Below are 27,593 nucleotides of genomic sequence, written 5' to 3'. Positions count from 1 at the left end.
CTTCAGAAAAAGAAAACAAAGAGTGAAGTAATGCAGAAGAAAAATATACACACAGAAAAAAAAAAGTAGTAGTTGATGACACTGACAAAACAGCTAATGGACAATGACAACCTGTCCAATACCAATCCTCCCTCTTTAATGGTGTTTTACTTCCTAATTTCCTAAAGTATATTAGCCGTTGGGGACAAAATTTTCATTAGCGTTTGAAGGAAGCTCGAACTTATAATGTTAAGGTTGAAAATGAAAAGTGTTTATCACCGAGTCAATACTTGTTAATAAATACATATTTCATCAAATACATAATGGTGTTTTTTTTGGCTTTTTGATTATCACCAAACATTCAAAAATAGCTAATGAAAGTGCAAAATAATAATAAAAGGATGCATGGTGCAAGAGAAAATTATGGCTCAATAACATAGTATTAAAAGTTTGGTGGTTCTTTTTAATAAACTCATTTTATTCAGTGGGATTGCTTAATTTAGTTGACTTTCACTTCAAGGCTTTTTGCTATTATTTTCATACCTAACAACTAACAGATGGCAGGGGCTAAAGTGTAATTTCAAAGAGGGAACCAGCTGACATATTGGATAGTATTCTTAGCCACACCATATTCAAAGAGACAGAATATGAAAGATGATAATAAAATTGTCCGAATATTTTTTATAAAAATGATTCTCTTAATAATGACTTGGTCTGGGAAAAGACAGTAACACAAAAATCCTACTCCTACATTACATCCCCATTCCCCACTAATTTTATGATTTATGGAGTCTGGTTTTTCTGTCTCTATAATAGAATCTCCACAGTAGAAGTTGTTGTTTTCAAGGCAAATCATATCCTTACTTCACTTAACGAAAAAATAATAATTATGATTTAGTAATAAAATTGTTAAAATTATCTCTTTTTTTGTTTGTTTGCACTTTGTAGATGGAAAAGGCATGTTTTTTCTGTTGAAATTAAATAAAGTAGGCCCCCACTACGATTCTTAACCTACATACATAGAAGTTTGATATAATAAAAATTACTTTTGACAACGCTTTGCTTGTAAGATTTATGACAAGTAATATTGACATTTTATTTTGTAAAATACAGTAAACCAAAAGAAGAGATCCGTGTCTATAAATCTGTTAGGCCAGTGCATATCATATCATGTTTAGTTTGCAAATGTTGACTACTCACTTTTACTCCACGATTTATTTCTCTTACAAGAATAAATAAAAGATAATGACGCGGCTGCATGTGATACAAAGTCATCATCATGTGCTGTGTCGGTATTGGTTGTCTTTTTTCTTTAGCTGGATGGAAGTATGGTTTAGTTACAATTGACTTTTCTTTTTATTTATTGGTCTCTTCTCCATGTTGAATATTTCAAAATTAATCCCCAATCTTCATTATTCAGACTATTCATTAAATGTATTCTTTCTCAATTCTTCCCTTTTTTGTTTTATTATTATTGTCCATAAACGTTATGTACCGGGTTCCTCTTTTGGTCAGTGAAAATGATTCAACATGGTGGGCCTTTTGCCAATCTAAGAGCCCAGAATTTCATGTGCTCAACCTGGTCATCAAGAGCCCACCTACTTCTGTGAAATGTGCATTTGTTGGTTCAATGAACTTGAAATTCGACTTGGGACAACAGTGAAAAGAAAATCTAGCAACTGCTAACTATTACTTTCTTCCCTCCTATCAATTGTTATATAGTACTGTATAAACTGAATTATCCAGACTGCAATGTTTACTCTCTGAAAAGAAAATTTAGCAACTGCTAACTATCGACTTGCTGATCAATGAACATATATTGGGAGAAGCAGACAGTAAGCCACTTAACCAGATTTGTGCAGCAACATCTAGCAAAGACTAAAAAAAGAAAACTTTGAAGGTGAAATGTGTATCTACTACGAGCTAATATTCATTGCAAATTAAATTTAAAAGGAATGTACCCAACTTCATGAATGTCATTAAATGAGAAAAGCAGTACAACAGCCAAAAGATGCAAGAAAGTCGGAAAACAAATGTAGCACAATGGAACTTGGTTTATGAAACAAAGAAAGCTGTAAATTCTACTAAAATCAGGAACCCTCTAGATATGTGATTCTCTCTATGCAAAAAATTTGTGCGCGGTTCTCTAAGAACGACCCCCTCTGTTAAGATTAACCATGCGACCTGATCCATCCATCTGGCCTCCCCTGGAAGTTGTACCACTCTGATATCTTGAGCCTTGACCACCGAGAGTCCCTCGTGCCTGATTAGTACGGTCCCTCGATGTTTGACCAGAAGTTGATCTACCACCGACATACCCTGTTCGGCCACCACTACCACCTTGCCTGCCTTGTGAGAAGGAGAAGTCCTGCCATCTACCACCACCAGCAGCTGCAGCAGCATAATCCTGGCCATCCCTGCGCCTCGGGGGAAGGCCCTCCAATGCACCACCACCAATCCTTGATTCTGTTGCTCTTTCATTACTTTCTGCTAAAACTGACAGCTTTTCTGTCAACTGGAATGCCAAAGCCTGCAATCTTGTATGCTCAACATCATGAAAGACCATGCATCGGGATGGTTGATCCCAGCTTGCATGAAGCTCCTCAGAAATCATCATTTTGCTCACGATGCTATGGATCTGAGAATCTGAAAGGTCAAACATCCCTGCAACCTGATCCAAACTCAGAGAATTATAAGAAGCAGAATATGTGAAAAGGTAGGTCCTCAGTGCCTCTTCCTTTATTTTGCCTCTAAGCATCTCCAGAACACTATCCTTGTTGCGAAGCAGCCTCCACACATCAAGGGAGTTTATAACATCAAAAGCCTTCTGAAAGTCTCCTTGCCTGAGGGACCTTGTCGCTGCCATGACATGATCCCTCACATTTTCAGGTGGACCAGTGAAAGTTTGCCTCTCACTAATTTCAAGCAATCTCCGGAATGTTTTGCTTATGACCCTGCGCTTCATGTCATGGCTATTAGCTGCCATGTTTGGCACTTCAAGAAGCATTGCACATGTCAGATGGACAGCCTCAAGAAGCTCAAGATTTATATGCATATGGTAGGGCATCTGACGCCTCCTCTCCATCCGCTCCTAACAGTGTTCAATATGTATTGTTTAGAAGGGGCAGGTTCCCCGCTCACCAAATGTGGAGAAAGCAAAATAAATAACAAATGATTTAATCCTAAGTTATTCAAGTATAGGTAACACATTTTGATTGTTAAAACACACATCCAAATCTGTTTATAACTCCACAACTGTAATATTTGATTGCTCTATCATTGACAAAGAAAATAATTGATTATTACCCTTTTTGGATAGTTCTCACTAATAACCCATTTTTCATGAGTTCCTTCTATCAAATGGGGAACACAAAACAATAACAACCGTTCCAATTCAAAGATGTTCAAGTCATACATTTAATAACAAAAAACAATAAGTAAAACTTCACAACTCCACAAGTGTCATATTTGTCTTCGCTACTGTGTAAGGGCACCTGATACAGCAAGATGGATTCACTGGACAGACTGAAGGCTTTAGAGTTTGTTTTGATCTCTTCCCTTTTTTAGAGATCTATCTCAAAGTTTCAATAAAGAACATAGTCAGCATAAGAAGGTAATACCCACCTTATCATAGTGCTTTAGAAGCGCGTAGAGAGGATGCTGAGGACTTGTGAATCAAGTAAATGGAAGAACATTATCAGAAGCAAAAGTCAAGGTGAATTAGGCATCGAGAACCTTAAGAACCAGAGCAAAGCTCCTAAAGTGAAATTGCAATGGAGATATTCCCAGGAATCTCAAACTCTTAAATGTAGTGTAATCAAAACAAAATATGAGGAGTTGGACAACTGGGTTTCTAAAGAAGTTACTACACCTTATGTGTTAGCCTCTGGAGATCTATTAGGTCTTATTGGCCATTCCTCAGGAGTCAGTCTACTATCAAGGTTGACAATGGCAACAAGACACTTTTTTTGGGCAGACAAGTGGATGGGTTTTGTCAGGATACAAGTTTTATTCCCTGACATCTATGCTCTCGCCCAACATCAACACAAGACTCTGGAATGGCTGGGAGATTCCAAAATAGACTGAAGTATATAAAAGCATTTGGAAACTTTTCACGGAATAAAAATTGGAGTGGATTGTTTATGGTGGAATGGAGATAGCAAAGGTATATATTGAAGGTGAAGGTGGGATACAAGAATTGAAATCAAGCTAAACCACAGATCACTAACTGGCCTTGGAAACACATCTGGAAAATCAAAGTGCCTCACAAAGTGGCCTGTTTCACTTGGCTTATACCTAATGAGGCTGTTCTAACTCATGATAATCTATCAAAGAGGAAACCCCTTGGTTTGAGTTTGGGACTTCCATGTTGGAGGTCTCAAGTTCGAAACCCCTTGCTAGCGAAAGCAAGGGGTTTGCCTTCTGGGTCGAGCTTGTCGCACCAGGCGGGTTACCTCTCCTATGTGGTTTGCGAGCTATTGGCTGAGGGTTTCCCTTGTCATAAAAAAAAAAAAAAAAAAAAAAGAGGAAAATTTCTCAATGTTCAAAGTGGTTTTTTAATGAGGAATGGATGCTGAGACAGTTAAGACATCTTTTTTACATTGTAACATCACTGATCAACTGTGGAAGATTTTTATCAATCTCACAGGCATCTCATGGGCACTGCCTTGTAAGATTGTTGACACTATGTTCAGTTGGGGCCAGAAACAAAGATAGATGGAGGATTATCCCAGCATGTATTGATGGACTATGGAGAGAAAGAAATGCCAGATATTTTGAAGATGGGAGTAATAATGTGCAGAAGATCAAACACAATTATATATTGTTATTCTACTTTTGGTGTACAAAGGTTTATTCAAATGAGACTGAAATACTCCAAGATGTCTTAAGAGTCAGTTTAGGATTGTGGCCTCCATTTAGAATTAATTTTCTTTCCTCTATATGTAATTATGGATTTTCCAGTACTAACTAAGTAACTTTAATACAAAAGTTACCAGATTTTAAAAAACAAAGATTGCTAGATGACAGATTTTATGCAGTGTCTTTTCCTCTATCCGATCTGTCTAGCTATCAAAAAAGGGTATCTCTTCATTACAACAGTACACATTAACCAAAAAAGATCTTTTGACGCTCCCTACATCTTTCTATAGACTATTTCTTCTCTCCTCCCCCCCTACTGTGTGACTGAAGAACTGTCAAGATCTTTAGCTGTCCTTCTCCCCTACTATGTGACTACACAAATTGTGGCAATACACTGGCCAAACGAACACTCTAAAATAGATACAAGCTACAAGCCAAATACAATTACGAAGCTCAATAAAGAAACTAATCTCAAAACATAATATTCTAGCAACACAAAATGGCATGAAATAAGAATAAATTTCTTACATAAAAGACCAAACAAAGAACATTTTCAGGAAGATACCTGTTCTGGGGTCTTCTCATGATATCGGCTTTGGGAGACACCTTGCGCAAGTAACTCCTTCACCCTACCAGCAGAATAGAGTTCAGCAAGGCAACCATGCGCTTCTGCAACAAGTGCCATCCTGAACGCACAGAGCCCAAGTTGAGCCATGGCTCTATTAAAAAGTATCTGAGTTGAAATGTCCATGTGCTGGATATTTTCCTGCAAGTGACTCATCAATAACAAGTCACGGGATGTTGAAAACTCATCCAAGATAGCATGGTGATATATATCACAGAGCATTGCACGGGCCTTGGTTCGTTCATCTCCATATTTATATATGAGAGAAACGAGACTGTCCATCAATGTCCTGCTGTTCTCTTCAAAAGCAGGTTTCCTAGGCACAAGCTCAGGAGTTGCAATAAATGCAGTTGGACCTCTACTCTCCTCAACCACTTTGTTTTCTTCTACAGACTCTGCCTCTCCACCTTCTGTGAGCTCAGCCAACTTCCTCATAGCATCATACACTCCTTGCGGTTTATAATAGATGAATTCAACCTGTTTAAGAGCCACTTTGGCAGCGCCCTTATAGTCGCCCATCTGTTCTAAATAACGCTGGACATTTTGAGCAAGAACCAAAAACAATGGCTCATCTCTCAGCCTCTCAACATACTGGCTGGTATGTGGATCAATTACCTGCAAGCTCTTGAAAAACTCTACATCTATCCTTTCAACAAAGGCAACCAAATTTCCCCAGATCCTTATAGTCCCTGAGTGGTCTGCTCCTTTCTGGGTCTCATTCTCATCAGGTTCCACCATGTCATCAACCACAATGTTTGGGTATTGGGTCAAAACATCAAGGATGGTAAACATATTCTGCAAACACTTTTTCCACACATTTATAGGCATGTGTCCACTGAGACCTGGATTAATATCAAACTGGGCAGACACAACACCAAACAGAATTTCAAGCTTCTGTGCTGGAGTCTTGGCCACCTTGGTCAAGAAGGTGAGCTGTTCAACCAATTCCATCTTTCCAGTCCCCTTTCTACCCCTAGCAGCAACGATTTCCTTGAACTTCTTGTTGACTGTCTCCCATGTGATTTGACTTGGATCCTTAAACTGTTTATCCAGAAGTTTGTCTTTCTTGTTCAGCATCCTCTCCCACCTATTATCTGTCCTGTCCGGATCATCACTATCATCATCATTATCCTCATCAGATGCAGCTGCAATCTTTGTTGGGTCCTCCTCAAAGTCCTCTCCGTCCTCTTCTTCTTCCTCTTCTGACTCTTCATCATCACCACCCTCCTCTTCGCTCACAGGAGGATTTTCCCTATACTTATTAATCAACTCCTCATACTGCTTATTATTCTTTTTCAGTTTCTGTTTCATTGAATTCAAGGCTTTAGCATTACTACTACTCATCTTCTTCCTAGTCTCCTTATTGGCCAACGCCTGATTCAAGAAATCCTCCAGCATAACTAGAGCTTTGATATAGAGATTTGGTGGTTTAATTGATTCTGTAATGCGCATGACCTTCTCCAGCTGCTTATTAATCTTGTCAAAGCTCTCCTGCAAGCTAACCCAGTCATTAATCTTCATAGCATTCTTCATCTGATCAACTGTAGCTGACAACTCCTCAAAACGCTTATCCTTGGCTGACCGGACAACTCGCTTCTGTCCATCCGATTCATCACTGTCGCTGTCATCAGCTGCAAGATATCTTGACCCAGGACCAGACGGTGCATCTGGATTTTCAGCTGGCGCATCATCCTCCAGCTCGTAATCACTCTCCTCCTCCTCTTCCGTATCACTATCACCCTGCAAATATCATGTATGAACAAATCAGATTACACATTTCCTAACCGAACCATAGTTTAGGGTTTTAGGCAATAAGGACTACGCAAAACAGACTACCACATTAAAAAACAAATCACTCATTCACAACACCTCCATTTCGTCCATAGATTTTGTTACTTATCCAAACACCAAACAAAAAACCTAAATCCTTGTCCAGTGAAAATACTCAAAAAAAAACACATAGAATAATTTGAAAAGTAAGTTACCTGAGTCCAAAAACGGGACGCCATATCTTCAACAAGTTCTTCAAGAAACAGAGATGGAATAAGCTGCAATTACACAAAATAAATTCAAAATTGAGGATAAATTATCAAATAAATTTGTTTTACGCTAGCAAGATTCACCAATATACAAACGACTAAATATTGAAGGAGAAGAGATCGAACCTGTAAGTTGGAACTGTGGTTTACGCTAAGGTTGTAGATGAGAATGAATGAAGAGTGAATGAAATTTTCCAGTAAGAACCCTAGAACATGATAAGAGTTTGGGCCGACTCGTTTTTGGGCCTATTATAAAAGGACTACTACAAGTCCTGATTTGGTAACTTTTTAATCCTAAATATATACAAATTCTAGGTCTAATAGTATGACAATAATTAGCCAAATAATAAAAGAATATTAACAACAATTGTAATTGTTAAGTACATAAGGTAAACATAAACGAATTAATATGCTACATATATGCATTTTATTTATATATTGACGTGTAAATTTAGTTGATATGTATAGTAATTGTGGTATATATACATGTATTATATTTTTCTTATATCTGTAAGAATAATAGTAATAACAATTATAGTTGCAATTGCATTAGTTATACGTAAAAAAAATGTTATATGTGTACATAAAATTTTATTCATAATAAATTACGTGTAAATTTAGTTGATGTATACAATAATTCCAATATGTATATAAAAATTATATTTTAGTTATATACATAGTATATTGCGCAACTACTCATGTGTACATCAAAAAAAAAACACCTTCATTAAAACATATTGATACATGTTGTAGTTGTATACATATTATCTATTGTGTATGCATAGTATCAATGACATGTAATTTCAGTTTGAAGACGTATATTAGACTATTATAGAGTTCAACATCATTTATACGAATTCATATTTCATATATATCGATTGTTGATATAGGTTATTTAAAAGAATCACTCTTATTCATTGAATTTATAACTAACAAAAAAGCACAAATAAATTTGCAGAACCAATTACTCAAAATTGAAAGATGTTGTACTCTTCACAATGTGTTTTGTTCAAGAAGAAAATTCACACTCTCAATAGTTCATGCATGAAATTAAAATATTTTAGGTGTGTACATGAAATTAAAATACTTTAGGTGTGTGTACATGAAATTAAAACATGGGTAGAGCTAGATAGGGTACATGAAATTATAATCTATAGCACACTTCTTTATATTCTTTTAAATTTTTCGGTCTAACATGGACCTATTTATTTTGGTTTGTGTTTTCAAATGTTGTTATCAATGATAACTGTCTGAAAAGTGAAGACAGAATGAAAAATGGATGATAAATAAATTGAGACTACAAAAAACTGAAATTTGTGTGGTATTAAAAATTTGATGTCAATGTCCAACCCAAAGACTTACCAGAGTCACCCAATCCTTTGTCATTCATTATCAACATTGAATTGCCCAAACCAAACAAGTCCATTTTACAAGGTCTTTTCAGTTTCACTATTTGTAATTCATGTTGGAGGTCTTTTCCATTGTACAAATTGATCTGTTACTGGACAGATGTATGCATAGATAAAACATTCTCATTGGTCCAATGAAGTAGAGATATTATACGTGGATTATGCTACTATATGGGCTATTTTTAGTTTAAGCAGTTGGATAGACGGCTATTTAGAGATAAGGCACTGACAAATGGTATGGAATTCAGAAATTTTCATTGATAATAGGCAGCAGGCTTATGTAGTTACTAGAAGTATAGGTGATATTGTTATATATGTATATTTTTAAAGCTGCATTTACAACAATTGAAAATGTACAAGATGCTTACTGCAGATACCAGATACATGCTACAAGGATCAGAGATAAACTAGCTGATATGATCCTTTTTTTTTTCTCATTAGAGCAGTAAAAAGTACTCCTTATATGAGCTATCGGATACTTACTGGCATTAACGGAGCCAGAATATGAAGGAATAAACATAAGAACATCGACGAAAGGGGTTCAGATGAACCCCTTTCATGTACCCTATCTAGCTCCGCCCATGTTTACTGGGGTCATCTAGAGGTCAAAACTGTGGCTGTTGAAATGGAAAATAGCCTGATGGCCTCTTCTCTTCAAGTTCTGGCTTCTGCACTCTTTAGCAACACTGGACTGAAGAGTAGGAGGACCACACACAATCACACCAATATCTACACTTCCCCAACTCTTTGCATGTGATCCAAATATCTCTGCAGAATAAAAAAGTTCAAAAACATTTTCAAGAAAACAAAGGAGAAGCATAAGGACCTTGTAAAGTTCAAATGCTGTTCATACCTTGGAAATCTGGTCTTTGACCATATCGAATATTATTAACATATCGAGCCTCTCCAAAGTTCCTGTGTAAAGAGGCTTCATTCTGCTGCAAGATGTCAACTTTCTTTGTGGCGTCCTGTGGTTCCTCCTTCGATGAAGTTTTCCTTTCCCAAAGATGCCATAAAGCGATAACGAGACCCCCAAATATAAGAATACTTGCAGTCATGCATCCAATCAACAAAAGCCCCTTGTACCACCAGTAAGTTATATTGAATGGATTTATGTAGAAAATGTCCAGCAATGCTACAGTGATCACAAACCCTATGGTGGATACTATGACATATAATCCAGACCATACGACATGTCCAGTACCAACCAAACCAGACATTCGACATCCGTTGAAGCCAGGGGAGATTGAGGAGTGGTGCATTGCTTTGGGTGTTTTACCCTCCTCCTGAGGGAAAAATGAAGTAATAATTAGCAACACATATAAATGGGGTGATGATACATAAACAAAATGAAAATAGGCAGAAACCAATTACCAATGAAGGCTGTGATTCCCGCGTCACATATGTTTGAATCTCAAGATTCAGTTTATCAGAGAAAAGTGGACAGATTGCTTCCATGTCAACTGTCTCAAGAAGTGGAAGCTCATCTGAATTTTTGATAGCCCATACTATTAATATATTTCTTGGCAGGCAAGGCGAACTATCGTTGATACAGTGGAGGATATCACTCAGGATAGCTAGAAAGGGGGAAATTCCAATTCCACCTGCTACCAAAATGAGATTTTCATACCTGAGAGGAGAAACATGCATCAAGGCAATTAATTACTCAACGACTTAATAACTGAAAAACCAATAAATTGAATATTCAACAGATATTGCAGCGGATTTACATACGTTAAGTGGTATGGTGACTCATGTCCATAAGGACCTTCAACAGAAGCTGTCATTTTCCTGTTATGCTGCAAAAGAGGCTCCGTCTCAGATTGTTCTACAGAAAGATTCAAGATGTTCCCCTTCAGTTTTTCAGTCCAATCTCCAAGAACCTTTATAAGAATCGCAAGATGATGTTTGCCATCAAGGGGACTAGAAGAGACACTGAAAGGGTGCCACTGCAGCCAGGACAACTCACGTATTTGTAAGAATATCCAGCCAAGGGCGTTGTAATGTAAATCTATATCGTGAGGGAAGAAGTGTTAGAATCACTGGAAAATGCAGCAGTGAGGAAATCAGTTGAGTCAAAGATTTATTCTTACTTGCAGGTTTTGAAATAACGAGTTCAACGGTTCCACAAGGAAAGCATGTGGCTGAAAGTATGTCAACTGTCTTTCGTGACTGGAAGAATCTAAGGAACCGATCAAGCATGAACAGGAAGATCCCAGCTCCAGCCATCATGAAGACGAAATCACCAACATGCAAAGCCAGGAACACCACAAACACCACATACAATTGGTGTGTATAGAAGAACAGCTCAAAGTTATTTCTCCTTACTCCGGGAAGTGAAGTCACCCACATCAACAAACCAGCTAAAAGGCTGATAACTCCTGGAAGATTGGCTATTCCTATGTTTTTCCAGCCGACTAGCTGCAGTAAACAAAATTGACAAAGTCTAAGTCTCCCTTCATTGATTACTCTCCATTAACATTAATAAAAATGGTGAGGTCCTAGTATACGGTACACAAATAAAAGGAATCTCTATGGGCAAGATAAATGAAACTTTCAGTTTTAGAACTCACTTCTTCCAAAAGTCTCCCTTGAATTGCCCAGCCAATAATATAGAATAGACCATGAAGGCTAAAAATAGCCATAGTAAGATGTCCCAGCCAAACATGATATCTAGTGGCATGTTCAAAAGGGATATCTATAGCTCGAAGAAGAACTGAACCACGTGCAACAGGCAGAAACAAAAACGCTAAGCAGATTAATCCAATGAATCCAAAACGGAGACCTGTCAGCTCCAGCAACTTACCACTGAAAATATTACCACAACATATATTAGTCAATGAAGCAGAAGCTGTGGAAAAAGAAAACCTTGCTACTAAAGGAAACCTTCAATCCAACAACTATGGACTAGTTCTAAGTCTGAGATAAGCACTATGTGGCTGTAATTGTTACTATTCAGTCACTTCGAAACATTTACACATGGAATTATTTTTAGATTTAACAGATGCACAATTTACAAATTGGGGTGACAAAGAAGAGGACATAGAAAACAAAGAGAAAATCCATCTGTTATTCCCGATTTAACACCAGTCGGACTAGATAACGTGCAGCAAATGAATTTAAAAGATCATTTAAATCAGTGAAGTGACTAAAATCAAACGAATACACAAAATAGCCTGAAATTAGCTAGTGATGCAGAAAGTTAACTGTGCTCAACTGATCTAAATCAGTTTGTTTTCATTAGAGGGGGACATATATAAACATCAAAAGCTAGGATATATTTCATTATGTCAGTAGGTCGAGTCTAAATTCTGGTTGAAGAATAGAACAAAATCTTTAAGCAGGCTTTGACACCATGTTTAGTTCCTGTTTCAGTAAATTGGAATTGTCAATAATTTGAGAAGAGAGTTTCAGTACTTCCAGAATTCTGGAGAACTAAGAGCTACTGTATAAGAAGATAATATAAAAATAGAAGTTGAAAGAAAGACCAAAATTTGAATTAAGGGTGTATTGGATTGAAACATTTCTGAATGTAGAGCAATTGAAGTCCAAAAAGATGCAAAATTATGTGAAATAACTACGGTTCCTTTGGAGAACGAATAACGAATTATATAAATTAGACATACGTGAATATTTGATAGGATTAAGGTAACTAGTTCTCTGAAAAGATGATCATTTTTCCAAGCCAGAAAGAATAACATGGTCTAACTTTTATAGACAGCAATAGGCCTTAATCAAGCAGCAGCTACCTTTTCTCTTCGATTACACAGAAAAAAAACACAAGCAGGTAACATATATGATCATGGTGACAGAATTACCTTCTCTCTTTCATGTCTGGTAAATGATACGAAGATAAGAGGTCAACATTCTGTATACTATACATAACTACAGCCCAGACGATGTACACTGAGAAGATTATAACGCCAATCATTTCCGCAGCTGTAACAACCCCAAATGGTCCATCCACCAGCACAGGGAATGTCCATAATCTAAAATTTGGACCTTTTCCAGCCTTCTTGCTACAACAATTAAAAATTCTATATGAGTTCACAGTTCAAATATAACATCATGTTCTTATAATCAAGCTAGCAGATATACACACACACACATACATTTGAGGTTGATCTTCACCCGCGACAACGAGACGAATAATTGCAAGAAATGCAATCAAGATAATTGGGAAACTGAATATCAAGGATGTGCTGCCTGCAACCCAATAGAAACTGAAATTGCTAACAAATTGTAAACAACAAAAGCAAAAAACTTTCAAGTTATGAAAAAACCTGCTGTCCCAAAAATAGATCCTTTGGTAGCTGTAACAATTGTCCCAAAAAGTTCATTAGTGAATTTTGTAGGCAACAAGAAAATAAAAGCAGCCCATGTAATAAAAGCCACCCACATTACTACTTTGAGAATCAACTTTGTTGATGATACCAAAAGTGGCGTCTTATTGAGATAATCAAATTCATCATCTTTTTTCAAAAGAAGAGGTTCTTGGCTTGAGAGTTCACCCATTTTAGAATCTTTAAACTTTATTAGCTTATATCAAAACACACCTAAAGTAGTTACCAATATATACAAAAAGGTTTTAGAAGAAACCAAAGGCATCAACATTCAATATGGGTATGTACAGAATTTTAAGCTGAAATCTGGCAGAAATTAGGCCACAGAAAATTGGACCACTCAAAAATTAGCCTTGGAGAAGATAAATACTTTGTATTCATTGAGAAATACGAGGTAGTATAACATTTAATCATGGAGACATGGACCATACTTTTATTAGTCTTTAGTAGGTTTTTTACAGTACGTTCCACAAACTTTAGAACAAAAGGGAGAAAATGATGACTTTAGTCACAACGGTGAATGGTGATGATGAGCTTGAATTATTCATTTATTTGTTTCAGATTCTGTGTTTTTCACTAGTAAAATATGTTTGAAACTTGAGATGTTATAAAATTCATCAACTTTTATTTGAATTATGTTCTTATATTAAAAGTTCATCAAATATATTAAAAATGCCATGTGGGAACTCATTAAAAGATTGTGTTGTCGGTCTAATGGTACAAAAAGAAACGTTTAAGCTTTCCTTTCCTTACTTCCAAAGTAAAAGATGAAAGGGTAATTTCGTTACAATGAAAAGTAAAGTTGATAATTTCGACATATAATCTATAGTTAAAAGAGGCTGAATATTTTGATTTTTGAATCGATAATCTAAAGAAACAATCTTTTAATAATATAAAGATCGAAATAAAATATACGTACTCTCTTTCTAAAATCATATTGTTATGTGTGGTCATGTATAAATGACTTAGATTTTTTTTTTGTTTTTTTCTCTGGTGGAACAAATTCTTCAACAACTAGTCCCCTACCAAACCCACAAATATTACCGTAGTAAATTACTACTAGTAACTAAAGAAACACTCACTTTCATAATTCAAAATTTCTTCCCCAATTTGCCCTTTCCAAAGTAGGAGTAAAAAATTTGCTCGTCCGCAGATTTCCAGTAAACATTTGCGTCTTTCTTTTTGCCGAGTAAATAAAAAGGCGCCAATTTGAAAAATAAAAAAAATATTCGTATGATTTTCGTCTTTCGACCATCAATTCCTCCATCAGGATTGACAAAACTGAACAAAAGTACTTCTCTCTGTAAAATTAAGAAGTCAAAATAAAGGAAAGTCTTAAATTAAAGTCTAATCCAGGGTAAGATTGAGATTTCATAATTTCTAGATCGCTTTAATATCCAAAATTACAAAAGTACTTAAAAACATTTAAATAAGTCAATTACATTATTATTAATCTCCAGTAAACAAATATTTCATCTAAACACGTTAAAAAAGAATGGTCTAAGACGAAGTTTAAGAAAATAAAAAACACTTTAATGTGGTCCTAAATTAAAGTTATGTTAAATGTATGAAAATGTCTTTTGATCTTGCAGTTTTAAATATGTCACATGAAAAACTGAAATTAAAATGTTACAAAAAAAAACATTTTTTTTTAAACAGAGGAAGTTAAATTTTACTTATATTTCCCCCCTAAAATAGGTTTCAATCATCGAAACATATTTTTCAAAAGAAAATCATGAAAAATAACTTCCATTAAAACAAAACACACTTACACTATACTTTATATTTATTTCTTTTCTGTAATATTATGTGTGAATTATCTTATACTTGTTCCAAAATATTTAAGATTTCTCAATTTTATGCATCTACCTAACCCATACAGATAGGCAAAAGTCATTGGAAAATTTTCACCTCATATAATTTTCAAATTGTGAAATAATCAAATAAAACCATAAAAAAAACAATGGCGTGGCCCTTCCATAGCCTAAAGATATCCTACAGTTAGTTGCTAAAAGACACGATTTTTTTATGTTCCCTAATTTCTTGGAAGTGTGCAAATAACTATACAGAAAATGATGTAGGAATAAATGGTGCATTTGAAATCAGTATTTATTAACGTAAAACTACTCAAATTAATGTGATGTGAGCAAATTGATTGTGACATTTTCTGAAAGAATAAACTAGAGTCACTCATTCCTCACCCAAATTCAACATCAGCAACAGAATAGGTCCATTTGTAGGGACATCAAACATATATTTGAGGAATCTTATGGTGTATTTTCCGTTGCATTGTCCTTTTCAGTATGTCTTCGTCTCATATTACTTGTTCACGTTATTAAAAATATGTCTCAAATTATTATTATTTGTCAATTTATAAAATCAAGATATAAATTACTTCATAATGTGTTGTATCGTAACATATTGTTTTAATGAATACAATATTTGGATAGACTATATTGTTCTCCGTTAAATAATGTCACACATCTATAATTTGAATGATAAACCTATAAAAAAAAACTAAGGTATGGAATAGAGTTACTATTAAAAGATATGGTAAATGATAAAATAAAATTATTAAATAATAAATAAAAACAAAATGAGAAGAAAATATTAAAATAACGATGCGATCACATCAAATCGATCGTTACACAAAATGAGTCTTTTTTTGTTGTTACTGCTACTAGAACATATGAACTAGCACATGAATTCCAGGGAACAACAGACGCTAGTAAAATCGCTTGTAAGTAAAGCTTAATTGACCACGGAAAGACAAAAGAAACAATGGGACAAAAGGTAAATAAAAGTAAGGAAATTGAAGGGAGTAGGATAAGATAACTTTCTCCAGGAAAGTCAATACCTGAAACGGCAATATATCTTACTTTGCCATGATTGTACAACTTGCAGCAATCTGTTTCTTAACATCGCAGTTTGTACGCTTAAGTTTTTTTTTCTATCCTTGACAGCAACTTTTTGCTGAATTCTCTGGCACAACACCAATGCAATTATAAGTGAGTGAAAAAGCTTAATCAAACATGGAAAGAGAAAAAAGGTAAATAAATTTAAAAGGGAATGCTAAGGAAAAGGCTAGGATAACTTTTCGTTACGAAGCCAATATTTGAATGGGGTATATATCTTCATCGTTATGCCAATAACTTGTTCATAACTTTCAGCAACGGTTGTCATCCTTGAAGCACCTATCTTGAAAACAAATTTTACGGAACTCTGTAGCATAGGTGTTCTAGGAGAACAATACAGAAAAGCAGAAACACGTGTGAGTGAAAAGACAAGTACAATAAGGGCAAGGAGTAAGTGTTGATGGCTCACAATTGAAAAGACACAACTTCCCATAAGCAGGCGGTGATATCATAAGCCATCACTTCTAGTATTACAATAATGATCTGTTTAACTGTTTTCTCCTCTCAAGTTGTTGTAGGGAAAAAAGTAACACAATAAAATTGGTGAGGCCATGACAGAATACCAACAGATTGGGTGGATCTAGTATGTACTGGCAAGTATTGTGAGGAAGCAAAATGTAGATTTGAGATAAGTGTTTATGGCTTGCAATGGAAGTGGCAGAACATCTCATAATCAAGCAGTGACATCATACGCAAAGATGCTATTGTCAAACAATAAGGAGGATGCTTTAATGTTGATTTTAGATGAGAATGTTTAACTGCAAGACGATCAAAAGGCCAAGATGGATGTTACCATATGAGGACAGAATAAGAATGTAAAACATACTATAATACCAAAAGCTACATTTATCTCTCTGTGATCTCCGCACACATAGCAAATATAATTTATGTACCTGCATGATGATAACATTAGATTCAAAGGATGTTAGCAGATTTTACATGAAACCACCATAAAACAAAGGACAGTGAAACTTACTGAATCTAGACTCTTAAGAGTTATTAGTTTCAAGTAGAGTTATTAGTTTCAAGTGGTACCTAGTTCGAAATGAACATAGTATTAAACTAGCTACTTCTCAGCATGGCTGCGAAATCATGAAGAGGTGTAATGCGATTTATGTTCTTTAGTTATTCCCTCATTACGACATTACCATGATTGGAAGTGACAAGTCGGTGGTCTCTTCCCAACTTTCCAGTTTATTCCTTCCGCCAAGTGCTCCTTGGTCGGTGTCAACATTACAAAGTTTGGATCAGCCTTTTCATAGCTGCAATTTCAAAGATGTCAAACAGTAAGAAATTTTCAAAGCAGGAAATGGGCTAAAAAGCTCCCATGAATTGATTTTAGGCCAGGAATCAGGAAATCAAGATTTTAATTTAACGTCTATATCTCTCTACCAGTTTTTCCCTGCCTTCCCTCTAAGATCTACTATGCTAATGAGCAATCGATACCTATTGATAATGTCACCACTACTAACCTGAGATCTGACAATCTACCATCACAATGTGACCAAATCCAAAACATCATTGACTAGGTCATCTAAATTGGGGTAAAGGAAGTAGAAAAAATATACTACTAAACCATCTTTCATTCAAATATACAGATATCAACAAAAGGAAAGTTCACATGTACTGTGGTTCTATCAAAATATCTAAAAGACAAACTCCAAGCATGACATATACTATCACATATGAATGCATATCAGGAGATATTAGCCACTTACAATGTTGATATTAAAACGATTTTACAAGAAAATCATGTCCGCGTCTTTAAGTTGCAAAAGACAGTCACCCTGGAAATTCACAATGCTAATAAATCCATCGGAAGAGGCAATATGAAAAAAAAACAGAAACATATTGAGCTCAAAAGCATAAAATCAAACTGGAAATGCAATTGATAGGACATGCCAGACTGCCATGGAAACTTAGCTTCTCGTCAGTGTGTTTCGATTTCACATTGGCTTCAGAAAACTTATTATTGTGAATAAGATACAATTTTCTCAAACTTCAGAAAACTTATTATTGTGAATAAGACACAATTTTCTCAAAGATACAAAGCATACAATTGACAGGTAAAAATCTGGTTGTAATAGAAAGGAAACAACCTAATTTCATAAAAAGGGGAAAGGCTCGCTGATTCATATAACTTCTTTTAGACACACAATTATTGTATCGATCAAATTGAGTTGATCAGTTTCAATAAAATAAATTACTGCTAAAAGGTGATTCCTTGAACAGTAAACAAAAACTGATTCCAAGTGTAAGCAAAATCTGATACAAAATGACATATACCTTTGTACTTCACCAAATAGCAAGAGAAGAGATTATTTCTCCAGTAATAATTCTGTCAATCATAGTCACATCATATTGGCTGTATTACCTCTGATAATTCAGCTCTTACCTTTTCACCTTTAACAATGGAAGAGATCAAAAAGAGCATAAGCAGCTCCAGCTTCCTTGCTAAGGAGTCTACACCGCCGAGAAGCAATACAAAGCTCAAGCGGAACTCGTCCACTGAAACACTATAAACTGCCACATAATAAACAAGACCAAAAGAATTTGATTTATCGATTCCAACTATAGTACTTCAATTGCATACTCACCAAAGTAAACACTCTTTTTTTGAGGATTAAAGTAAGCACACTCTTTACTAGGAAAAAAACAGATCAGTACATTATTTGTAACAAGTTATTGAAGACTATCTGCACATACATTTATTTTTCCCAACACTTGAAAGTTGGAAGCATTGTCTCATTAAAAACCCTTTTTCGGAAAATCCGCTTAATAAATCACCCATAGATGTCGCTAGATCTATAAGTGAACAAAAGAGCAGTAAAGGTAAGAGAAATGAATGGTGAACACATCAGCAAATATACCTTGATAATAGTTTGAATTTGTTCCTTTGTCTCATCATTTTTTAATAGCAAGTCATAATGCCCACGCCTATCATAATGCTGCAGAAAGAAAGTGTTTCAGCAATTTGGGAGGTGATAAATTAAAAAGCCCATGACAGGTTTAGCTAGTTATGGAAGATATGTGAGCAAACCTAAGCCCAAAAAGTATGTTCTGAAGAGGGCTCTTTTCGACACTGCAGCACCAAGCATAATGTTACCGTATAACCCAATTACAAAGTTAACAATTAAGCACGCATCAAACCAACAGAGACCATGACATCAAGAATGAGATCGGAAAGAACAAGCGCATCTCCGTACAAAGTTTTAAGACATCAATACCAGAAAGAACAGTATCTTCCTTAAGTTGATGTCAGTAGAGTCCAAAGAGTATCAATAAAACATGTGAAGTCAAACTGAAATTTTAACACCAAACAATCGCTTCAAATGCAATAGAGAGGATGAACGATCCAAATGGAAACACCTGACATGGAAAGAGAAGAAGTAATAAACTAAGAGGAAGCTGAAGGGAAAACACTAAGACGACTTTCTCTGACAAAGCCATACCTGAAATGGCTATAATCTCACATATCTATGCCAATAGCTTGCTTACAGTTCCCTAGCTTCAATGGAGCACCTGTCCGTACTAGCAGTTCAGTACGTTCTAGATCTGTTTCTTGAAAGCAAACCTTCTCAACTCTATGGCACCAGCGTTCTATGCAAACAACATTTATTAATAGGAAAAGCCACGGAAACAGAAAAAATGAAATAAAATAAAAGGGAAATAAAGCAAGAAGGCCAAGACAACTTGCTCTACGAAAGAATACCTTGAACCACCATTCAATTTTTTTTTTTTTATGGAATTACCTTTCTGGAGCTTCTAGCGATGGTTGTACCACTTGGAGCACCTGTGAAACGGGCATGGGCAAAAACACCTGAAAGGCTGAAACAGTTGAGAGACTCACAATTCCATGAAGCTGAATCAACCATGGAAAGAGAACAAGAAAACAGAAAAAGAAAAGGTAAATAACAGAAAAGGAAAGTGAAGGGAGAAGGAAACTTTCTCTGGGAAAGCCAAACACCTGAAACAACTATTTGTCTCTGTGATGATTTTTCTACTTGGATTACCCAGCAGTATACATCCTAGACTTGATTTCTTTTCTGAATTCTGCGGGACCTACAAGAAAACAACATACTCTAAAAGAATCATGTGTGAGTGAAACTTAATTCAATATGAGAAGAAAAGAAAACCAATGAGACAAGGCTAATATAATTTTCTTTGAGAAAGTCAAAACTTGAGGCCAATAGCTTCTAAAGTTGATTATCATACTTAAAGCACCTTTTTCTTAACATAGATGTTTGTTCATCCTACAACTGTTTTCTTCTTGACTCCTTGCTTAACAGTATCAACCATTGATATTTCTAATTATGAGGGGATATTCCTTTAATTTCATCCTAGCAGCTTTGAGAAACATAAGATTGACAAACTAAAATACAGCCATAAATAACTATAACATAGTCTTTTCATAAACATCAAGAGCAATGCCTAACCACTTGGGAAATTTATGAGTATGGATGCACTGATATCATGTTTAAAGGGTCAGTAGTCTACGACCAATTAAACACATCAACTGAATGTATCTAAAAGGAACGAAGGGAAAAAATACTCAAAACCCCGAAACCAAGAATTGGCATCAGATTTCTCATCTATGTTTTCAAAATCACAAAGACTCATTCATAGAATAGACTAGTCTACCTGGTTTGCAGAGCATTAATAGCCTTACTAAGAACAATTTATTCTTTGGAAGTCAATTAAGAAATTAAACGCTGCCAAATGCATTCAAAGAGGATTATACAGTATGAAACATGGAAGATAAAGGGAGGCATACCTAAAAATAATAATCCGGTCCTCTAGATGCTCATTGATCATTAGTTAGATGCTTGCCTCCTTGAAGGCCTTGTAAAGGTTATTGATAAGTGCCATTTTCTTTTTCGGTATATTAAGATAATAGAGGAATGTGATGTGATAAAGGGGGTTACATGAAGATAGCATTTGACAGCATAAGGCTAACTTTGGCCCACCAACCTCTGTACGTCAATTGCAAAAAGAGTAGTAGTGACCCTGAAACATGATTAACACGAGACATATTTTGCAAGTAAGAGAAATTCATCAAACTAAAGGTCAATCAGAAAAGAAAGCACATTGAAGAATTATGCATAATTGAAGAAGTAAAAGAAGTAAACAGCAAAAATAACTAATTCAAAGGAAATGGGACAATGATTACATGATCCATAAGTAGACAACTAGAAACTGAACTCATCCCTCCTCAGGTTCTAGATGGAGAGGAAGCCAACCACATGGATATTACTATTACGTAGAAAACTCATAACTAGATAAAAGACAAAGACTTTGGAAATTAAAAGCAAATGAAGAAATCGCATTTTTTTCTTCTCTCGACTAGTGAATAAAAGGATTTAACATGCATTGTGGTTCAATCAAATATCTAAAACTCCAGGCGTAACATATATATACCTATAGTAAGCACTTAAAATGTGAAGGAATTTCAAGAAAGTGAAACTGCTTACAACTTCTATTTCAAGGCAACTTTTAAAAGATAACCATGTCCCCATATTCAAGTTGCAAAAGGCAAGGAGTGCTTTACAAATCTTGGAGCTTTTACTGCAAATAATTCCAGCTGAAGAGGCAATTTGAAAAAAGAAAGATAGTGAATTCCACCAGAAAAAGCATGATAGGACACACCTGACTACCAAGGAAATTTAGCTTCTTGTCACGGTTTCACATATCACATTGCAAAAGGCAAGGAATGATTTATAACTCTGGAAAATTTACACTGCAAATAAATCCAGCTGAAGAGGAAATGTGATAAAAGATAGAAAGAAATTGAACTCCACTTGAAAAAGTGTAATATGGCATGCCTGACCGCCATGGAAACCTAGCTTATTGTACATGTTTTCACATTTCACATAGGGTTCAAGCCATATCATCCATGTTGCTTGTTGCCAACTTCCTCGCTCTTCACAGTTTGAAGAGCTTCGTTCAAACGCCTTCCATCTCTGCTAAAGCCCATCCAATGTCTTTCCAAAGATTTTCTCAATGTCCATACAGTACTAGAACATATGAACTAGCACAGGAATTCACAATGTACATTTTTTTAATAGAAAGTCATAATGCCCATGTCTATCATAATGCTGCAGAAAGAAAGCGTTTCAGCAATTTGGGAGGTGAAAAATTAAAAAGCCCAAGAAAGGTTTAGCTAGTTATGGAAGACATGTGAGCAAACCTAAGCCCAAGTAGTAAGTTCTGAAGAGGGCTCTTTTTCGACACTGCAGCACCAAGCATATAATGTTACTGTATAACCCAATTACAAAGTAACAATTAAGCACAAATCAAACCAACAGAGACCATGACATCGAGAATGAGATCGGATAGAACAAGCACATCTCCATACAAAGTTTTAAGACATCAATACCACAAAGAACAGTATCCCCATTAAGTTGATGTCAGTAGAGTCCAAAGAGTATCAATAAACATGTGAAGTTAAATTGAAATTTTAACACCAAACAATTGACGATCCAAATGGAAACACCTAAAATGGAAAGAGAAGAAGTAATAAACTAGGAGGAAACTGAAGGGCAAACACTAAGATAACTTTTTCTGACAAAGCCATACCTGAAATGGCTATATCTCTCACATATCTATGCCAATAGCTTGGTCACAGTTCCTAGCTTCGATGGAGCACCTGTCCGTACTAGCAGTTCAGTACATTCTAGATCTATTTTCTTGAAAGCAAACCTTCTCAACTCTATGGCACCGGTGTTCTATGCAAACAACATTTATTAATAGGAAAAGCCACGGAAACAGAAAAAAAGGAAATAAAATAAAAGGGAAATAAAGGAAGAAGGCCAAGATAACTTACTCTACGAAAGAATACCTTGAACCACTATTCAACTTTTTTTTTATGGCAATACCTTTCTGGAGCTTCTAGCGACGGTTGTACCACTTGGAGCACTTGTGAAACGGGACGGGCATGGGCAAAAACACCTGAAAGGCTGAAACAGTTGAGAGAATCACAATTCCATGAAGCTAAATCAACCATGGAAAGAGAACAAGAAAACAGAAAAAGAAAAGGTAAATACTAGAAAAGGGAAGTGAAGGGAGAAGGAAACTTTCTCTGGGAAAGCCAAAAACCTAAAACAACTATTTGTCTCTCTGATGATTTTTCTACTTGGATCCCCCAGCAGTATACATCCTAGACTTGTTTTCTTCTCTATAGCAAACTTTTCTGAATTCTGCGGGACCTACAAGAAAACTACATACACTAATAGAATTGTGTGCAAGTGAAAAAGCTTAATCAAATATGGAAAGATAAAAGTAAATAAAAGAAAGGGAACAGAAGGGAGCTATATATCTTACATCACTACGCCAATGGTTCATAACTTCTAGCAATGGTTTCCATACTTTGAGCACCTGTCTTGACATAGCATTTTGTACATACTAAATTTGCCATCTTTCTGACAGCAAATTTTGTTGAACTCTGTAGCACGGAAAAAAGCCATGCAAACAACATATATTAATATGAAAAGCCATGGAAACAGAAAAAAAAATAAAAAAAAATAAAAGAAAATAAAGGAAGAAGGCCAAGACCAATTTTTTTTTTAAAAAAACTTGTTCTGCAAAGAATACCTTGAACCACTATTCAACTTGTTTTTTTTATGGCAATACCTTTCTGTAGCTTCTAGCGATGGTTGTACCACTTGGAGCACCTGTGAAACAGGCATGGGCAAAAACACCTGAAACAGCTGAGAGAATCACAATGTATGAAGCTGAATCAACCATGGAAAGAGAACAAAAAAACAGAAAAAGAAAAGGTAAATAATAGAAAAGGAAAATGAAGGGAGAAGGAAACTTTCTCTGGGAAAGCCAAACACCCTAAAACAACTATATGTCTCTGTGATGAATTTTCTACTTGGATCACCCAGCAGTATACATCCTAGACTTGTTTTCTTCTTTATAGCAAACTTTTCTGAATTCTGTAGGACCTATACAAAAACAACATACACTAATAGAATTGTGTACAACTGAAAAAGCTTAATCAAATATGAAAGGATAAAAGTAAATAAAAGAAAGGGAACAGAAGGGAGCTATATATCTTACATAGCTACACCAATGGTTCATAACTTCTAGCAATGGTTTCCATACTTTTGAGCGCCTGTATTAACATAGCATTTTGTACATACTAAAATTGCCATCTTTCTGACAGCAAATTTTGTTGAATTCTATAGCACAGATGTTCTAGAAAACAACATAGAAAAATAGAAACATGCATGAGTGAACTCAATCAACCATGGAAAGTGAAAAAGAAAAAGAAATAATAGGAAAATAAAGGGAGAAGGCTAAGATAATTTACTCTAATATAGCTATACCAAAATTTGAAAGGTATTTTCTGGGACTTGTAATTATCCAGACATAAATAAACATTACTTCTTTAATAGTTATAATGATCAGTTGAGCGGTCTTCTGAAGTGGCAGTGTTGAAAAAAGTAGCATCAGAAAATTGGTGAGGCCATGACTCCATACCAACAAATCGAGTGGATCTAGTGTGTATTGACAAGTACGTAAGGAAGCAAACTGTAGAGTAGGTGACAAGTGTTGATGGCTTGTAATAAAGTGTGGAACATCTCATGAGTAGGCAGTGAAATCATATGCCATGATGCTTTTGTCAACCATCTAAGAGGATGCAGGATGCCCCAATATTGATTTTATATGAGAATATCCAACTGCAAGACAATCAGAAGGCCAAGAGGTTACCCTTTGACGAAGGAATAAGAATGTAAAGCAGACTATAATACCCAAATCTACTTGTATCATAAGGCTTCACTAATTCTCCATGAAATCTACACAAGTAGCAAATACAGTTGTCGTACCTGCATACGACGATAACATTAGATTTGAAGGATGGTTAGCCGATTTTACATGAAAACACCATAAAAGAAAGCTATTGAATTTACAAACATTTAACTTGTTTTGTTATGTCAAAACCTAATTATCAAGACATAACTAACGTTACTTCTCTAATTGGTGACAGAAAACCAACAGATTGAGTGGATAAATCTTGACAAGGAGGCTAAGTCTAGAGTTTGTGATAAATCTTGATGGCAGGCAATAATAGTAGATGATCCAAAAGTAGATACAACTCAAGAAAGATCATAACTACAAAGATTATTAACAAATATTGTGAAATCTTGACAGATAAATCTTGACAAGTATCTCAATAAAGCAAAGTATAGAGTTTGTGATAAATCTTGATGGCAGGCATTAGTAGTAGATGATCCAAAAGTAGATACAACTCAAGAAAGATCATAACTACAAAGATTATTAACAAATATTCTGAAATCTTGACAGATAAATCTTGACAGATAAATCTTGACAAGTATCTCAAGAAAGTAAAGTATAGAGTTTGTGATAAATCTTGATGGCAGGCAGTAATAGTAGATGATCCAAAGTAGATACAACTCAAGAAAGATCATAACTACAAACATTATTAACAAATATAGTGAAATCTTGAAAATAAATCTTTTTTTTTGTTTTGTTACTAGTAAAAGTAGATGCAACTCAAGAAAGATCATAACTACAAACATTATTAACAAATATTGTGAAATCTTGAAAATAAATCCTTTTTTTCTTTTGTTACTAGTAAAAGTAGGGCATTAAAATTGGGCAAAAGTAAATGGAATTGATATATAAAGTAAAGTTAACAAGTAGTGCAGTTCTAACCCAAGAACTTCAGAATATGAAACTGCTTAAAACTTGGATTTTAAAAATAAATTCATGTTCCCGTCATCCTGGAAACAAGAAACTGAACAATTAAATCAAGAAACAAGTAAATCAACATGGGATTAACAGAAATTGAACAAACTTCGATTATCAACCTTTAATCAAGAAACAAGTAAACCACTACTCATTCTCGCTATGTTTTTTTTTTTTTTTCTCGCGCTATGTTTTGTTCTTAAAATTCTGCATTCCCATTACTTATATATATAGAGAGAGTACTACTCGTTTTAAGTTTAAAACGGTAACCTTTTAATTTTTGACGCGCTTTTCACTTTCTTTCCTAAAAATATTACTATTTATTTATTTAATTATTAACCATAACACACGCAACATTTTTTTAAGTATGTTTTAAAAATATTAAATATTTTTGGTAAGTAGATGATTTTTACAAAACAGTTAGATATCATTTGGTCGCAAATAAAGTTATTATGAAATTATAGTCTTGAGATTATAATTATTTAACTTTATTTTATTTCACTTGAAATAGCACACTATTAATTCAAATTAAATGTTATAGCCATAGTTTTATTTTAATTGTAATTCGTAGCAAACATCCCTTTTTTTGCCATTTGATTCGGTATATAATTAGCCATTTTCGGTATATAATTAGTCATTTTATACATTGTGGTATAAAATGTGTTTGTATTTATATAAAGCGAGAGAAAAGTGTATATACAAATACAAATACATATATTTTCGTCTTATACACATATAATTATATAAATACAAATCTTATTATACGAATTACAATGTATAAATGAATTTATACAAAACTGAACAATTTATATAAAATTGAATGTTTGTAGCAAATTATACAAATCAAAAGCTCCATAGCAATTATGCAAACTATAGCTATAACATACAAATATAATTTTTACGTTTGCTATATGTGAAAGTTGCTTTTCTTTTAATTCACTGCTCGAATCAAATTACAAGTGTTTTTTTTTTGTTTTAGTCAATCAAATTACAAATTTTATTTTATTTTTTAAAAAAGAGAAAGAAAATCAGAGTTCAATTCCTAATATGAAAAATCCTGGATAAGAATAACTTTTTATGAATTCGAATTAGTCAAGCATCCGTATCAATATCATTGAGAAACCAATAAAGAAAAATGAAACAAAAAACAAAATGTTAGGAAACTACAAAGTAGTCGGAGTGGGGCCGGCAGGCGTAGACGTATTCGGGTCGGGCCCGCCGACAAGAGGAAAAATTCAATTTTGGTACCAACTGTATCAGTATATGTTAGTATCAGATATTCTGTCCTTCTTGATCATTTCTAACAGTACGAAGATTTGCCATTGATATGGTGAGTACTTATCTCGGTTTACACTAATTATGTTGGCAAAAACAATTGAATGGGGGTTTTAAGGGTAGTTTTTATTTGTTTATTTCATGAATTTTCAGGCAGGGAGCGGGGAGGAATCAAAGAAGTTGCAGCTCTACTCATATTGGAGGAGTTCATGTGCATTTCGTGTTCGAATAGCTCTTAATTTGAAAGGTTATTTTTCCGATTACTTTCTCTTTCCGTTCCGAAAAAAAGAGTATTCATTGTTAACCTTTTTTTGTTTTTTCTTGTTAGGATTGGATTATGAGTATAAAGCTGTTAACTTGCTTAAAGGAGAACAAAGGGACCCTGGTAAGTCTGTAACTTTTTAGTTTTTTTTTTTTCTTTTTTTGGGTGTTTG

General features: G+C 34.8%; 3 protein-coding genes and 2 long non-coding RNA genes across 24 annotated transcripts in view; 2 read left to right on the top strand and 3 right to left on the bottom strand.

The window, feature by feature from the left end:
* Positions 1 to 1,887: 1,887 nt before the first annotated feature.
* LOC102595694 (eukaryotic translation initiation factor 3 subunit C-like) lies at positions 1,888 to 7,745 on the bottom strand. The gene is made up of 4 exons (XM_006358426.2): positions 7,630 to 7,745; positions 7,450 to 7,512; positions 5,405 to 7,204; positions 1,888 to 3,070 (listed from the first exon to the last, which is right to left on the bottom strand). Exons 2-4 carry the CDS (start codon positions 7,471 to 7,473, stop codon positions 2,126 to 2,128), a joined length of 2,769 nt encoding a protein of 922 aa, XP_006358488.1. The 5' UTR covers positions 7,474 to 7,512; positions 7,630 to 7,745; the 3' UTR covers positions 1,888 to 2,125.
* A 1,448-nt stretch (positions 7,746 to 9,193) lies between these two features.
* On the bottom strand, positions 9,194 to 13,678 carry LOC102594930 (ferric reduction oxidase 6-like). Its single transcript, XM_006358425.2, has 9 exons — positions 13,196 to 13,678; positions 13,025 to 13,118; positions 12,731 to 12,931; positions 11,486 to 11,720; positions 11,006 to 11,333; positions 10,647 to 10,923; positions 10,287 to 10,542; positions 9,766 to 10,198; positions 9,194 to 9,680 (listed from the first exon to the last, which is right to left on the bottom strand). The coding sequence occupies exons 1-9, from the start codon at positions 13,425 to 13,427 to the stop codon at positions 9,511 to 9,513; spliced, it is 2,226 nt and encodes a 741-aa protein (XP_006358487.1). The 5' UTR covers positions 13,428 to 13,678; the 3' UTR covers positions 9,194 to 9,510.
* A 3,147-nt stretch (positions 13,679 to 16,825) lies between these two features.
* Positions 16,826 to 18,451, top strand: LOC107062837 (uncharacterized). The gene is made up of 2 exons (XR_001474893.1): positions 16,826 to 16,903; positions 17,210 to 18,451. It is a non-coding gene; the product is annotated as an uncharacterized lncRNA (long non-coding RNA).
* Positions 16,910 to 25,464, bottom strand: LOC102594373 (uncharacterized). Of its 19 annotated transcripts, none has more exons than XR_001474889.1 (9): positions 23,800 to 25,463; positions 22,358 to 23,611; positions 21,642 to 22,265; positions 20,945 to 21,177; positions 19,623 to 20,232; positions 19,211 to 19,539; positions 17,889 to 19,118; positions 17,147 to 17,432; positions 16,910 to 17,063 (listed from the first exon to the last, which is right to left on the bottom strand). It is a non-coding gene; the product is annotated as an uncharacterized lncRNA (long non-coding RNA). The 19 variants fall into 19 exon arrangements; XR_001474879.1 differs by lacking the exon at positions 16,910 to 17,063 and having other exon boundaries at positions 17,345 to 17,432; positions 17,889 to 17,957; positions 18,566 to 19,118; positions 23,800 to 25,464; XR_001474877.1 differs by lacking the exon at positions 16,910 to 17,063 and having other exon boundaries at positions 17,345 to 17,432; positions 17,889 to 18,693; positions 19,041 to 19,118; positions 23,800 to 25,464.
* Positions 25,465 to 27,055: 1,591 nt separating this feature from the next.
* Positions 27,056 to 27,593, top strand: part of LOC102593841 (glutathione S-transferase zeta class-like) — a 5,471-nt gene continuing 4,933 nt past the window's right edge. The window contains exons 1-3 of one of the 2 annotated variants that reach the window (XM_006358424.2): positions 27,056 to 27,214; positions 27,313 to 27,406; positions 27,488 to 27,544. In XM_006358424.2, the coding sequence (XP_006358486.1) occupies positions 27,212 to 27,214; positions 27,313 to 27,406; positions 27,488 to 27,544 (154 nt within the window). In that variant the 5' untranslated portion in view covers positions 27,056 to 27,211. The remainder of the gene's footprint in view (positions 27,215 to 27,312; positions 27,407 to 27,487; positions 27,545 to 27,593) is intronic. The other variant, XM_015313963.1, reaches the window with a different exon arrangement.

Source organism: Solanum tuberosum, unplaced genomic scaffold (assembly GCF_000226075.1).
Source record: "Solanum tuberosum cultivar DM 1-3 516 R44 unplaced genomic scaffold, SolTub_3.0 scf00277, whole genome shotgun sequence".
NCBI classification, from domain to species: Eukaryota; Viridiplantae; Streptophyta; class Magnoliopsida; order Solanales; family Solanaceae; genus Solanum; species Solanum tuberosum.
Note: the sequence above shows the minus strand (reverse complement) of the source record. Positions and strands in the feature narration are given on the sequence as shown.